Source organism: Zingiber officinale, chromosome 6B (genome assembly GCF_018446385.1).
Source record: "Zingiber officinale cultivar Zhangliang chromosome 6B, Zo_v1.1, whole genome shotgun sequence".
Lineage (NCBI taxonomy): Eukaryota > Viridiplantae > Streptophyta > Magnoliopsida > Zingiberales > Zingiberaceae > Zingiber > Zingiber officinale.
Genome location: NC_055996.1, coordinates 7,413,720 through 7,429,292, shown reverse-complemented (window position 1 = coordinate 7,429,292; position 15,573 = coordinate 7,413,720). Strand labels below are relative to the sequence as shown.

General features: G+C 35.8%; 1 protein-coding gene across 1 annotated transcript; it reads left to right on the top strand.

Annotated features, from left to right (window-relative positions):
* Positions 1–9,693: 9,693 nt before the first annotated feature.
* On the top strand, positions 9,694–11,160 carry LOC121991844 (peroxidase P7-like). The gene is made up of 3 exons (XM_042545903.1): positions 9,694–9,944; positions 10,009–10,200; positions 10,379–11,160. Exons 1-3 carry the CDS (start codon positions 9,723–9,725, stop codon positions 10,937–10,939), a joined length of 975 nt encoding a protein of 324 aa, XP_042401837.1. The 5' UTR covers positions 9,694–9,722; the 3' UTR covers positions 10,940–11,160.
* Positions 11,161–15,573: the final 4,413 nt, after the last annotated feature.

Genomic DNA, 15,573 nt, shown 5'->3' with positions numbered 1-15,573 from the left:
AAAGAAAACTTTTTAAAATAATTTGTTAAAGAAAAAAATTCTAAGATAATATTTTTAAATTAATTTTAATGAAATAATTTTTTTAATAAAGCTTTTTAAAGTAATTTTAAAGAAAAAATTTTCTAAGAAAAATACTTTCAAAAATTTTAGGTAAATGTTCCAAAATAAAACTTTAGTAAATGTTTTAAAAAAATCAGAAACATTTTCAAAATGGTTTTATGAGTACATATTTAAAATAATTTTTCAAGTTTTAAAAACATGCTATTCAAAGTAAAATAATTTTTAGAACAAAGTGAAAATATTTTTTAAAATATTTTAATTCTTTATCCCCTTTAAGTTAACACTCCCCTTTAATTCGAGTTAGGGTTTGGGTATATTAAATTTCAAGGTCATAGCTTAGAACCTTCTAATTATCTTTGTTAGCTATAAGATGTCTTATATACCTATTATAATTATTCATTTTAGTTTGATTAAAATAAGATTATTAAAATTAATCAATTATTAAAAAAATTAACCTTGAATTAAGATAATTAAGTTAAAATTAAGTTTCGGGTTAAATAAAATCAATTGTTACCAACTCAATAATAGTTCATCATTATCAATCAATAGTTTATTAATTAACTTTTATTTAATTTAATTCAATAATTTAATATTTATTTGATTAAAACAACTTAAATTGAATGAGTTAATTGAATAATAAAAGTATTAGTTTTATTTTTATTTACTTGAGTTAATTTTAAGTTTTGATTAGATTATTAATTAAAGTTAAATTAAATTAGGATTTAAGTAGTAAGTTAATTTATTTACTTAATTTAAGCAAACGTTAGATTTAACTTTATTTAATTAATGTAAGTTTATTTAGTATTTTAGATTTTATTTTATTTTAAATTAGATTTGATTAGTAAAATTTTTAGTTCAGTATTAAAATAATTATAAAAGGATTTAAATTTAAAGGATTTTTAAAATACTTTTAAAAGTATTTTAAAATAATTTTTAAAGGATTTTTAAAATATTTTTTAAAAAATTTAAAATAATTTTTAAAAGGATTTGTAAAAAAATCTTTAAGAGGGTTTTTAAAAGTAATTTTTAAAGGATTTTTAAAATCATTTTAAAATAATTTTTAATGGATTTTTTAAATAATTTTTAAGAGGATTTTTAAAATAATTTTTTAAAGTATTTTTAAAATAATTTTTTAAAGGAGTTTTAAAATAATTTTTTAAAGGATTTTTTTTAAATAATTTTTAAGAGGATTTTTAAAAATAATTTTTATAAGGATTTTTTAAAATGATTTTTAAAATGATGTAATACTTTAATTAATTTTACTTTAACTTTAATTTGATTTAATTTTAAATTAAATCCTTATGCATCTCACCTAGTCTAAGTTTTCAGATAAAATGATCCTATGATTTTGTGAGATGAGTTAAGTTGAGTTTTAGGGTTTGGTTTAACTTGTGCTAGATTTAAGTTTAGTTTTGGGTTCAACAAACAGATATTTTTTGGATAAACTTGTAAGCTGTGGTGAGTCACTGGACATTATTAGAGTAATCATGCCTTTAAAATTCTCGCCCACTGAATTTAGTATAAAACTTTGGTTTAACCAGGTAGAATTAGTAAGAGGTAGTTTCAGTTAGTTTCACTAAGTCAAATGCAGCAGGTCATAGTCATATCTTCCTAGACATGTATAGACAGAGCTTTCCTAACTTACTATCACCCAAAACTTTTTTAGTACTTTTTATCCTTAATTATTCTAGTCCTAATTACCCTTAATGGGTAAGGTCTATATTTTTTAGGTGTCAACTAATTTGGAGTCTCCCCCTGAATCATGGATTTTCTTTTTAAGTTTTTATTTAGGTTTATGTGGATTTGCTTTAATTCTACTTGCTTGGTTAGATAAGCTTTCGGAACTCTTTTTTTAATTTGTTAAGTTTAATTTAATTAAGTTTTAGTTAAGGTTTAATTAATTGTAGTTTAGGTTGAATTTATATTTTTAATTTTGAATTAGTTATATTATTTAAATTGTCTTTAAGATTTAAATTTTTTAAATTTTAAATTTATTAAACTATTTAAATTATCTTTGTTTAACCTATTATATTTATTAATTTTTAATTTTGAATTAGTTAAATTGTTTAAATTATTTTTATTTAAAGGTTTATTTTTAATATTTGACTTTTTATTATTTGTTGATTTTGAATTAGTATGATTTAGTTTTGGTTTTATCAAATTAGTTCTATCTATAGATTTATTGTTAAGATTTAAATTTTTATTAATTTTTGAATTAATTGAATTATCTTTATTTAAGATCTTATCTTTAATATTTAAATTGTTATTTTGGGTAGAAATTTCTAGATTAAGATTACAAAATACTTTATCAAGAAATATATTAATCTTATTTAGATCTATATTGACTGGTCATTTTTAGGTTTTAAGTTTGTCTTAATATTTGAATTGATTACTTTATTTAAATTTGAATTTGTTGAATTTATTAAATCTAAATTTTCATAGTTTTCTGAAAAAAATAATTTTTCACAATTAATTGTTTTATTTTCTGAATTATTAATTAATTTTTAGTTTAATTTAACTTTTTTAAATCTAATTTGTTGTGCAAAACATTATCTAATTTACTACAAGAAATAATATCTAATTTATCATGCATACTATGTAAATTACTACTGATATGGGTATTTTGGTAAATTAGACTTACCTCAAGCGCAACCCCTAATTCAGTAGGCTTCTCTATTGAGTTAGACTCGAGTCTGGATTCACTTTTGACTTGATCCTCTAGCTCCATCGGCTCCTCATGAAGCTTGGTCAGACGAGTCCAGAACTCATAGGCATCTCGGTATTCTCCAATTATGCATGTGATTTTATTAGGTAATAATTTTACAATTGAATTTATTACCTTTCTATTGGCTTATGTGTTTTGGGCTGATCACTTCAGTATCATGCCACCATCGAAGTCATTCATAATGATGAAGCTTTCCATCTGTATATTATCCACAGATTGAATTCGTATCTCTTGTACATCTTATATGGAGGTGGTTCGTTGACATTTCGCTCGTGCAATTCTTTGTACACCATTTTTTAGTACTAAAAGAAAACTCACAAAGATTCCAAAACTATGTCTTGGGGTAAGTAGTTCGGGAGATAAATCAATTACTTAGTATTGCATGAATTTTGAGGAAAATAATAGTAAAATAATAAAATATATAAAAAATATATATATTATGACAAATTTTGTCAAATAAGATATTTTGCCAATTTTAACTAATGGTGAAAAAATAAAAATGGAAAAAATGAGAATTTTAAAATGAAGACAAAAAATTTAGAGGGAAAAAAAATAAAAGGCGCAAAATCGCTAGAGGATGCACAAATTCAAAGCGGCATCTCTCTGATACCATTTGTTGGATCGTAAAGTCGCTAGAGCGAGGGCATAATAGCGTTCATCGAAAATTGTGAGTTAAAATGAGTTACATAGCGGAAAAGGGAAACAAACAACACAACGCTAACAATGCTAAGTTTTACTTGATTCGGAGCATGTGACAACTCATACTCCAAGACTCGCAATCGCTGATCGATTTCGTTGGGCAATCACTATCAATTCATAAATGGATTACAAAGATTGAGTATAAGAACTAAAAATAAAACTGTTACCGATAAACAGAAAGGAAATTGAAGAAGTCTTTCATTCCTTGAACTTCGGAGCAGTCTTTCGGTGTCGTTGGAGCTTTTTCGGGGCAGCACGCAAGAATGAAACTTGTAGGAGATGATCTTCTAAAACTATTGTCGAAGGCTCTTATATAGGCCCATTTCGGACGCCTGAAACCCCTCTGGGTGATGGAACCCCTCCAAGTGCCTGGACAATGCTGATATGGCGAGCTCTTGTCAAAACTTTATCCGCGAAGTTTTATCCACCTCCGGGCCCCTGGAACGTTGACGTGGGCTCGGCCAATCGATGGGGTCCAACTTAGCTTTGGGATGAAATTTCTTATCCGAGCGCCCGGACCGCCCGGGTAGCTGGCACCACACCCCCCCCCCCTCGGGCGAGGCTGGTCCAAGCGCCCAGACCTTAGTTCAAGCATAAAAAATCACCCTATAAAACAGAGTTAGCACAATACAGTAAATAAAAGTAGTAATTAGATTTTGTCTCCCTTAAACTAGAATCTAGTCAAGGTCTTAGTTTAGATTTCCCAAATAGACCTAAGTTGGACCGGCGCCTACAATTCTCTCAACCGGGAACGTGTCCTCACTAAATCTCTCCTCCAGTTGTTTACCTCTTACTTACCAACTGCAGTCGATTGATTTGTCTTTGACCCACTAGGTCTTCTCGTCATTTGTCAGGTCGACAGACTCAACTGGACTTTGACCGATTGTTAGGTCCTGCAGACCCAACCGAGTTTCCCGCCAGATATCGGGTCCCGTTGACCTATCTGGACTTCTCACCAGCTATCAAGTCCCACAGACCTAGCTGGATTTTAGCCTGGTGTCAGGTCCTTCAAACTCGTCAACTCCTGCACACTTGGTAAAGTAATTAGACCACAGAACACTACAACTTTAATCCACTTGTCATTCATCAAATCTGAGTCAGATCATTAGTGCAAATTGTACCAATAGGTTGATCACATCAAAACTACCATGGGTTACTTACAATCTCTCCTTTTTTGATGTAGATCAACTCAGGTTAAGTTATGGTAAAACAAAACATTAAAGTAAATGAATATGTAAATTAAAGCATTAAATATGCAATTTAAATGTACCTCTCTCTAGACTTAATCTATAATTCTCCCCCTTTGATCATATTACAAATAGAGATAAAAGAATAATTATTTTCTAAGCTCCAAAAATTTTGAAAATATTTCTGAGAATGTAATAGAGCAATTATTTTTGCAAAAAAAAAACATTTAAAAATTGAATTTTCGAGAATTTTTAATATTTAAAATTAGTATTTTTTAAAAATTCTTCTAAGTTACTTACCTCCAAGTTCTTAAAGATGTAGTAGGCGTTTATGATCGACGTCCACTCTAGGGTTTTGGAAAAGGCATTGAGAGTGTAGCGTACAGAGTCCCAGTTAGATACTGTTTCACTAAGGTTGACCAGTCCGATGATCAACTCCTTGATCTTCACGTGTAGTTGGGATACCTTCTCACCTTTTTCTAAATAGAGATGTTTATTAGTTGATTCCGAAGAATGTCTCATCATGCAAGCTTTACCTCGAATGTGCTTTCATGGAGCTCCAAGAATTTTTCCCAGAGTTCTTTGGCTGAGGAGTAGCTTTCGATGCGGTTGACTTCTTGAGGCAGTAATACACTTCACAAGTGATATTCCGCTTTGTTGTTGGTTGCAAAATCACTGTGTTCTTTCTTTGTCCATTGATTTTTCTTCTTTCTCTTCTCCTTGTTGATCCTTAAGAACTGCAAAAACATATTTTATTACTAAAAGAATTTCAAAATTAGTTCGTAAGAATACCTCCATTTGGTGTTTCTAGTTCACGAACTCCCCCTCGAACTTTGGTGGGTTGAGGCTTGGTCTGACCATTGATTTCTTTACTTCGGTCGGTGGTTAGTCATTCTGAAGTGTGCTTGCTCTGATAACAATTATAGGTCCCCAGGCGGCCGACAAGAGGAGGGTAAATTGCTTGAAATTAAAAGAATACTCTATCTCAATCATTGGACTAAGTTAGGGAAACACTTGTTTAGAAATAAAAAGTAAATGATAATCCAAGACAAATGTCACTTACTAAAATCTCCTTCTTCCAAAGGCAGGGTAGCCTCTTACAACGTTGAAAGGTTAGAACAGTAAAGAACAGAACTAGAAATTGAAGTACAGAAGTCGGTTACAAGTATTGTTCTAAACTATTGAGACCATAGCTCTATTTATAAATTGCTTGTCAAATCTAACCATTTGTTGACATGGCAGCTCCGAGCACCTAGAATGGCTCCAGCTGTCTGGGCGTGGATAAAATTTTATCCGTGTCACAAACGATTTGCAACGGATTAGTGAGGATAAACTTTATCTGGTCCGAGCGCTCCGGTGGCCAAGACCGTGGTGACACGACTTCAAAAAGGAGCGCATCGAGGAGGCGCCCGGGCTGCCCCCAAGGGGTATGGGTGCCCGGATAGTCAACATAGTGTTGACTGTCCGGTTTTTCCTCCATTTCGATTCCGTTCGCTTGGGTGATTTCGGCCATCTAGAATAGGGCTCACCCGAACCCATTTTCTGTCCTTCTTGAGCAAGCTTCCACTCCAGCTTCTCATCCCTCATAAACATTGTGCGCTTCCTTCTCGTCCGCCAGCGTACTCTTCCGCAATATCTCGTCTCTCGGACGCACCGAGCCCATCGACTCTCTCCCGTACCATCATTCTCACTAGCTGTATCTTTCGCTCGACTTCCTATGCTCCTAAGTTCTTCGTAACTTAACTTCATTGATCATATCAAAATTACCACGATGTATTTACAAAATGAGATTGTGCAAATTTCTAGTTAGTTGGAGGTGATTACAATCACCTTCATTTGACTAGAAAATGTCTAGTTGATTTGTTCTAGAAACAATTGACTAAATTCGATTGCAATCAATATTTAAAGGCTTGAGTATAAATCAAATGGGTTATTATATAAGATTTTATTGAGTTGTGGGCACTCTCAAAATACTTACAAAATTTTATTTTACCATCGAATGCTTTAAGTGCTCAAAGTTCTCCGAGGGATTAATCAGGATTTAAGGTTTCAACTTAAATTCTTAGTAATTTTCCTAGCTTTCATTCATATTTATAAGAAAAGTGATAGTGTTTGAAAGCATCCCATTGGTCCCATGAGTTTAAATTGTTAGAGACTAATTACCTGTTGCTTCCTATAAAGGGTTGACTTATTCGTGAATTTGTAGGGATGACCTATAAAACGCATTGTATATAGAATCACATTGTGTAGACATATTAACATTGTGTTATAAAACGCATTGCTTATAAAACGCATTGTATATTTGTAGAGAAGCAAAGTCTTATATGTATATGTTTTACTTGGCAGTGATATACACACACGAGCATACTCACAGTATTAACCAATTATAATTTATCTTAATTATTTAGGTTAAATTTTGAATTCGGGTGTATCATTTAATTTATGGATTTTATAACTTTTTTTAGATATATAATCTTGATATCTAGACTTACTAATCATGAAGTGGACAATTTTTCAAGGCCCAGAGCATAATTTATATATCTCTAAGATATTCATCCCATTTTTGTTTTTTTTTTCTATGTCACCAAGATGTGCATCTAGATTTTCTAAAATGTCATACGTACTATCCAGTTCTTATAAAATGTCACACTTGATTATATAGTGTTAATATTAAATCATACAGGGTACTTACAAAATATCGACATTTATTTACATTCAAGTGTGCCAACTACATTTACTAAAGTATAATTTGCACTTTTGAAGTGTGACATATGCAAAGGGTTGATCATCTTTTTCTAAGCCTTAAATCATCCATGGTACTTGCATTATAGTCATCCATAATTAACCAAATAAAATTTAAATGAAGATCAAATTTAAATTTTACATTACACTATAGTGGATTTACGTAGATACTATATTCTTTAGTGCAACTTGTATACCACACTTCAATAATATATGATATCATTGTTTTACTTTTAGTACTTAGAAATATCATGCTTTAACATAACTAACACATTCAAGTATGACCCTGAGACATGTCACCGAGGGGGACAGCTAAGAGCCCCCAATTTTTGGGGGCTTCAAATTTGACATGCATATAATATATATTATATATAATTAGATTGTTTAATAAAAATCTAAAAATATATTTTATTAGATTATTTTAATAAAGGTCTAAAATATATATATATTGTTGAATTGTCTTAATAAAGGTCCAAAAAATTATATATTTTCTATTAAAATTTAAGGAAAAAAAAAAGAATGAAGGTAAATGATCCTATTTTTCTCTTTCGAAGATTTTATTTCTTGTACAACTCTTTCTTCATTAATTTATTTACAGAAGTCATAAGACTCTCAAGAGAATCATGAACGCCTCCCTTCTTTTCATTTGAATATCATCTAATTAAATTAGAAAATTTTATTCTCCAATTAAAATTTTAGTTTTATTAATATCATCATTCATCAATATATAAACTTATAACATAAATTACCTACTTATCTATATTTTTTCTATTGTCAATATTCAATATTGATTTTTAATATTATATTGGAGTCAATATTTTATGAATTTTCTTACAGATTTAAAAGAGTTTAAATCAATCATCCCAATTTTAATCATCATAGAATAGATTAAATCGATTGCTTTAAACACTTTATTATTCTTTGACTATTATTTTCACTATTTGTGTTTGTTTCATTTTAGCTTTGTTGCTAGTTTTGTGTGTTTTATTTTTACACTAAAAATTTGTAGTACAAATATATTTCCAAAAAAATATCAATCTTGGTGTCAGAAAAGAAACAAAAGAAAAGAGTAGAATAGATTATTAAAACTCACAAAGGTGTTCTTCATAAGTTTTTTAAAATTAGCTCTTCAATTGAAGATTCAGTTGATGAATTACAAGAAGAAAGGCAAGAAGAATTAAATGATCATACAACAAATGAGCAATAATTGAGTAATCAAGAAGAATTAAATGATCATGCAATCAATGAGCAGAAAGAATTGAGAGAAAATGATGATTATAATTATGCAACGAATGAGTAAGAAGAATTGAGAGAAAATGATGATAATAATGATTTGAATGTAAATAACTTGATAATTTTATATATCAAAATAAGGTGTTAGAAAAAAATTATTTCGAAGACCTTATTGATGATTTTACTTCTCAAAATACTAGTAGATATAGATTTTTCAATGATTATGTCATACTTTTTTTTATTTGTAGATATTATAATTTTTGAAGAAAATTAGGAAACATATTTATTTTGCATGGTATTTTACTTTTTTAAGAATCTTAATAAATATATTTTGTATGGAGTTTATTATATTTTATTTAAAATATAATGATTTGCAAATTTTTATATTAAACTATATTCAAATGGTAAGTTAGTATTTTTTTTTTTTTTATGGAAGTATCTTTTCTCTTTTAGCCAAGCACCTCCAAAAGTCAGGGCGGCCCTGAACACATTTCAAATATAAGTTAAAAATATATGTACAACATATATTGTGTATAGAAGACTCCTAGCTCTTCACTAAATGTGTGTGAACCGAAATCTTCACCGTAGCTTTATCCAAAGGATCATGCATGACTCCAATTATTATTATCAGAGTTTTGGATTCCAACTTTAATTAGCTGTAAGTCACATCACATCCTAATCACATTGTCAACTAAAAGTATGCAACCATTAGATGCTAACAACGACATTGAATTATTAATGCTGACTACTAATTTTCAAGGGTGTTATCTCTTCCCATGCATGGTTCGTGTCCACCATGCACCATGTTCATTTTTGCATTTTGTTCATCACCAATGAAGAAGTCAGATTTCTCCGCTACCGATGGTTCCAAGATGTCGACCTGTAACGACGATTCCAATCGATGACCTCACACGCAATTTTTCCACAAACCAAGTCAAAAATCCTTAGAAGTTTGCAACGTAATTTACTGCGCCATGCAGAGGCATGACGAGCACTGATAGCACTATATATAGAGCGCCAGACTGCCCTATTAAGAGGCATCTAGTAGCTAGCTAGCGTTGCACTTGCAGAGCGCCATGGCCAAGTTCTCAAACGGCTGCGTGATCGTCGTCGCGCTGATCTGTTTCCTCGCGATGCAATCGCGTACTGCGAACGGGCAGCTCTCCTCCACGTTCTACAGCAGTACGTGCCCTAATCTGCAGAGCATCGTCCGATCGGCCATGACGCAGGCCGTCAACAGAGAGAAGAGGATTGGAGCATCCATCCTCCGCCTCTTCTTCCATGACTGCTTTGTCAATGTATGCATATTTATTCACGATTAGTATTGTATTTTTTTTTAAAAAAAAATGTGTTTCTATTTAGGGCTGTGATGGCTCGATTCTGTTGGACGACACGTCGAGTTTCACCGGAGAGAAGACCGCCGGCCCAAATAACAACTCTGTGCGTGGCTTCGACGTCATCGACACAATCAAAACCAACGTCGAATCCGCCTGCCCTTCCACTGTCTCCTGCGCTGACATTCTTTCTCTTGCTGCCCGAGACGGCGTAGTCTTGGTCAGTTTATATATATAAATAGTTATTTACTGTTCGATTTTTACAGTATATTCGCCGCCGGTATTCCTGTTTCGGATTTTTGTTTCTTTCCATTTCCATGCTAAAAAGAGTCAAACTGTCCACGACAAATTTGGTAAATTACGCACGTGCATGATGTTCCAATTGCAATTTATAACAGCTTAGGGGACCGACATGGACGGTGCCATTGGGGCGGCGCGACGCCACCACCGCCAGCTTGAGCACCGCCAACAGCGACCTCCCCAGCCCGGCCTCCAGCCTGGCCCAGCTCATCTCCGCCTTCTCTAACAAGGGCCTCAACGCCCGAGACATGACGGCGCTCTCCGGCGCGCACACCATCGGCCAGGCCCGCTGCGTCACCTTCCGGGCCCACATCTACAACGACACCGACATCGACTCAGCCTTCGCCACCCTCCGCCAGACTAACTGCCCGTCGGCCTCGGGCAGCGGCGACGACAACTTGGCCTCGCTGGATCTCCAGACGCCGGTGGTGTTCGACAACGACTACTACAAGAATCTGGTGGTGCGAAGGGGCCTCCTCCACTCGGACCAGGAGCTCTTCAACAACGGGTCGCAGGACTCGCTGGTGCGGCAGTACAGGAACAACAACGCGGCCTTCTCTAGCGACTTCACGGCGGCCATGATCAAGATGGGCAACATCAGCCCGCTCACTGGAACAAGCGGAGAGATTCGTGTCAATTGCAGAAAAGTCAACGGTTAAATAAATAAGCTATATATATAGGCCATGCATGCGCCTTCTACACGTAATAAATTTGCTAGTCTCAACATGCATGTTGCATGTAAGCTTATCATAAATCAACTAAGTCAAACTAGTGCTCCAATGAATGAATAAGTAGTTCCTAGAAAAATCTAGTGATTAATGTCTTTGTCTTTCTCACTCCAACTTTCACTCTTATAATCTATAAGAACATCCAATCTACTACTTTATCGAGTTGGTATTACGTAAACAGTCAACATTGTTCAATGGTTAATAAATTTTAATAGGAATCACATGCATGCTACTTTTTAAGGTTGTGTTAAAAAAAAATCCTCTCACCTTTATAGACGATCGGCTATGAATTTAAATCGTGATTTATATACTTTCATATAACTGGAGAGTTGGGGACAGACTATGAGATACATCTGAAATGAGCCTAATTAACTTAGGGTGTATTAATCCGGTAAACCACAAATTAATTAATCATTCAGTCTAAATTAAAATAACCTCAGAGCATTAGTTCTGTAAACAATCTACGATAATTAGATCAACCATCTTAATCTATTTTATTGATGGAGCAAATCAGATCAAAGGACTCCTTGCTAATCGGATCAGGCCCAAAACTCTCTCCACAGATGAAGACGAAGTTGCCTCCAATCACGGATCAATATTAATTGCATATTAAGTTCTTAATAAGCAGGTGGTGTCAGTCTTCTAGCTCCTTCTTTTGAAGAAGCACTTCTTCTTGGAGTTACTCACAGGGGGCTCAGAAAGTTCCTACTTCCCTTGCTGAGTCTTTTAGGGTAGACGTGTCTCATCTCTACCATCTTTTTTGCATAAGGTCAGCCCTTAAACCCAGAACTAAAGAAAAGGGAAGGTTAAAGCAAAATGAAAAAGGGAAAGTGAAAATTTACTATTACAAAAAGCATACCCAAGTGGCATCTTGGGAAAAGTAATCAACCAACTCTTCTGGACTTCGTTCAGTCGCTTGTGCCATACTATCAACCTAAGTCTATGCTAGGGGACCTTTTATCTTTATCAGATGCTAAGGGGATCGGAGAGAGGTTCAGAAGGGTCGTTGCTGAGTCATTTATGAGAGAGTAGTCTAAGTGTAGCACTGACCTTATAGGACCCAAGCCCATACAAAGATGACTTAGTTCTGGGCGCGGAAGTCGCCTTGGATGAGAGGTCCTCTTTGCGAGGAGGCTGGGAAGAGATCGATGGTGCCGCAATAGGGTCACTCGGCATGGAAGGATCCACTGTTATATGTTGGAGGGGATGGGATCCTGAAGGTAGATCTCGTGTCTGATGGGAACAGAAACCAAGCTCTCTCCCCGTTCGGATGATTGATGAGGTGAAGGTGCGACAGTTGAAGTCGAGAGAGTAGATGTGTTTGGTCGGCGTCTCTTGCTACAAAAGTGCAGCAGCTTGTCAGACGTGTTGGAATCAGAAGGGATCGGCCCAGGAACTAGGGAAGGTTGGGGAGGTTGCAACTCTTCTATATTAGGCACCGCATCACTGCCCATGGCTCTGCTAGCGCCCTCCTCGCTGGTCGGCTCCTCGCCAGATGCAACCGGTAAAGCATCGTAGCAAGTCAGCTCATCTGTCGCATGCTGATTCATTTTCTTCTCGTATAATTTGGTGGACATGGACATACACGCCCTCCACATGATTTCAACTACAAAATAATAAAAGAAAATCAGTTATATATAACATCAAAAGGAGGCTAAATTTGTTACTGAAGCTACTATAGGGCAGTCTATCTAGGATAAGACTGAGCTCAAAGATGTATAAGACGCCATCGAGGAGCAGCTTGTGTATGTGGAATTATAAACCAAATAGAGTCCCCAAGGCCAGGGTATACTTAGGCACGTCGTAATACTCAAATAGCTCTGACACAAGAGGTAACTCCATCTACCAACCGATCGAAAATGGTAAGAGAGGAACTGGTCAAATGTAAAAATAACGGGACTTCTAGCCTTTGTGGGAGGTAGGCATTTTGTCAAAAAAGACAGAATCCACTTAAGCTTGGAAAAGAAAGACGCTCATGTCATACTTTTTAGGATGGTAAAAATAATAGAAAGCGTGGGGTTCAGACGGATACGATATAATCGAAAGAGAATAATGACCCTGCATAATAGCCTTATGGAGTTCGGAGCTAGATGCTGAAGGGGAAAATGAAAGTAATGAGAGATTTCAGAGAAGAAGGGGTGTAAGGGAAAATGAAGACTGACCAGGAGGTGGTCCTTGAAAAGAGTAAAGTATCCAACAAGGGGAAGGTTAAGGCGATCATGGCCTGAAGGTATGAATATTTGGTGGTCGACGGGAAGCTCGTAGGTGAGACGAATATGATCCACCTCTCCTCCATTGAAATTCGAGGCAATGGAGGTATACCATAGACCGGGAATGGGTGCAGATGAACTAGAAGACATTGCAAATGAGAAGAAAAAATAGAGGGGTGTGAAGAAGAGACTTACAAGGAAGAAAAGAAACCCTAGACAATTATAGATGACGGCGAGAAGAGTGAAGGAAGAAGATGTCATGGAGGAGAATGAAAAATAAATAAGGGTTGAAAGGAATGTTCAAAACCTTAAAATCTCTAATGAAGCTCTGCTAGAACCGTTCGATCCGGAGAGAGGGTGAGAAGAGATGATCGAAACCGTTAAATTTGAACTATTGGAGATCACATTAAATCTCCACAGTAACTTATCATTTCAGATATTCTTTTTACAGGCATGCACCACATGGCGGAAAGAGGTGGCCTGCATTTATTAGAAATGGGAGGCAGTAATCATGCTTACGAGCAAAAGGTGTGCCCATCACACTAAGCATTAATGGTGAGTGACATAATCTATTCTCGAGGTATAAGTATGAAGGTGGGAGAATGACGTCAACCCCAATCGGGCAATTGGTCAAGGACCGAGCATTCGATCGGGAAATAAGAAACACAAAAAGACATAGATATTTAGTTAGTCGAGCTTGCAACCTCCTTCGACTAGATTTGAGGAGTAAGTTTGCGATACGATGAATAAGGTAGGGCTCTTGAATTTAGGGTTGAAGCCAAGAAAGCTAATTGATGTAGTGGTCAAAGTCAAGGACGGGTCAACACTCAGGACCAACATGGTTATATGGCTAGGCCAAGTAGTCCAGCTGATCAAACCTTTCGGCCAATCGGAACCCAAGTCCTCCTGGCTCGGGAAATTCCTGAGTCAAGCTGTTTTAGTTCAATTTATAAGTACATGGTTGCATGGTTCGACCGAGCGATCTAGCTATCAGATCTGGAGTCCCTCCTGACTCGACCAGACTCTAAGTCTTCAAATAGGCCGAGCTGAGTCCTCAAAGAGGCTGAATCTTCAAGGTGTTCTATATCCCTTAGCCTAACCAATCCCTCTAAAAGCATGGTTCAATCGGACGTTGGAAGGGACTCGGTCGGTCTAACATCATGGTGCATTAATGACCTATCAGCTTAACATTTCTTTTTGGCATTTTGTGTAACTGTTGTCAGAGAATCGGGAGAATATTTTGTTGGGACCGATGTGCCCGCTAGAGGGGGGTGAATAACATTTCGTCACGCTTGCATCGGTTTGCTTCATCTTGTTGTTGTGCAGCGGAATACTCGAAGACACACTCACAATGCTAACACCTAGGATTTACTTGGTATCCACCTCAAGAAGAGGTGACTAATCCAAGGATCCACACACGACACGCTATCTCCACTAAGAACAACTCCTTCTTGGTCGCAATCAGAGGCGGAGAAGCCTCGTACAAACTCACACAACACAAATACAAAAACAAGAAGAAACTCAAAGAATAAAACTGAATATACCTTTCTTCTTACTACTTGTTGTTGCCTCTTGAACCTTGGAGATGCTCCCCAAGTGCCTTCAACAACTGGCGTAAGTGCTGAAGAAATCGATGTGAAGATTGCTGTAAGCTCGCAGGAGAAGATCGCAAAGATCTGGCGAAGAAAACGCTCCACCCAGGGTATATACAATGCCTTCAATCGATTGAAATCAACCCTAATCGATTGTCACGTCAGCTCCGCACAATACCAGCCATCCATTACCTGCATCCCGCGTAACGGTCGAATCCCAATCGATCGACTAATCGATTGGGACAGTCTGAATCGATCGGTGGATCGATTCAGATGCTTTCTGTGTTCTCGCGATTGCGCGAGAACTCCCAACTCTAATCGATCGACCGATTGATTGGAGATTCCCAATCGATTGCCCGATCAATTGGGAAGGCCTCTATGCTCATGACTCATGCTCCCAATTGATCGACCAATTGATTGGGTCATTTCTTCCTTCGCAGCACACTCCAATCGATCGGCCGATTGATTTGACCCTAGTTCAATCGATTTCCTAATCGATTGACCATCCTGGACTTGACTCAATCTCAAGTCCAAAGTCTCCAACTCACTCCCGGTCAACCGTGACCTATTGGGTCACCATGCCTAGCATTTGGCCACACCCGACCAACCTCGAACTAGCCTTCTAGCCTCCTCCATCAGCCTCGCTTCCCTCGGATATCTCCCCATCCTTCACGCCTTGCCTTCAGGAGCTTTCTTCGGCCTCATCCTAGTTGTCGGGTCTTCCTTGCCAAGTAATACCAGGACTTACCTTGCCAAGACCACA

Coding starts and splice junctions, on each gene's coding strand:
- LOC121991844 (XM_042545903.1), top strand. CDS start 9,723: ATGGCCAAGTTCTCAAACGGCTGCGTGATCGTCGTCGCGCTGATCTGT. Junction 9,945..10,008: donor TCCATGACTGCTTTGTCAAT/GTATGCATATTT, acceptor GTTTCTATTTAG/GGCTGTGATGGCTCGATTCT. Junction 10,201..10,378: donor CCCGAGACGGCGTAGTCTTG/GTCAGTTTATAT, acceptor AATTTATAACAG/CTTAGGGGACCGACATGGAC.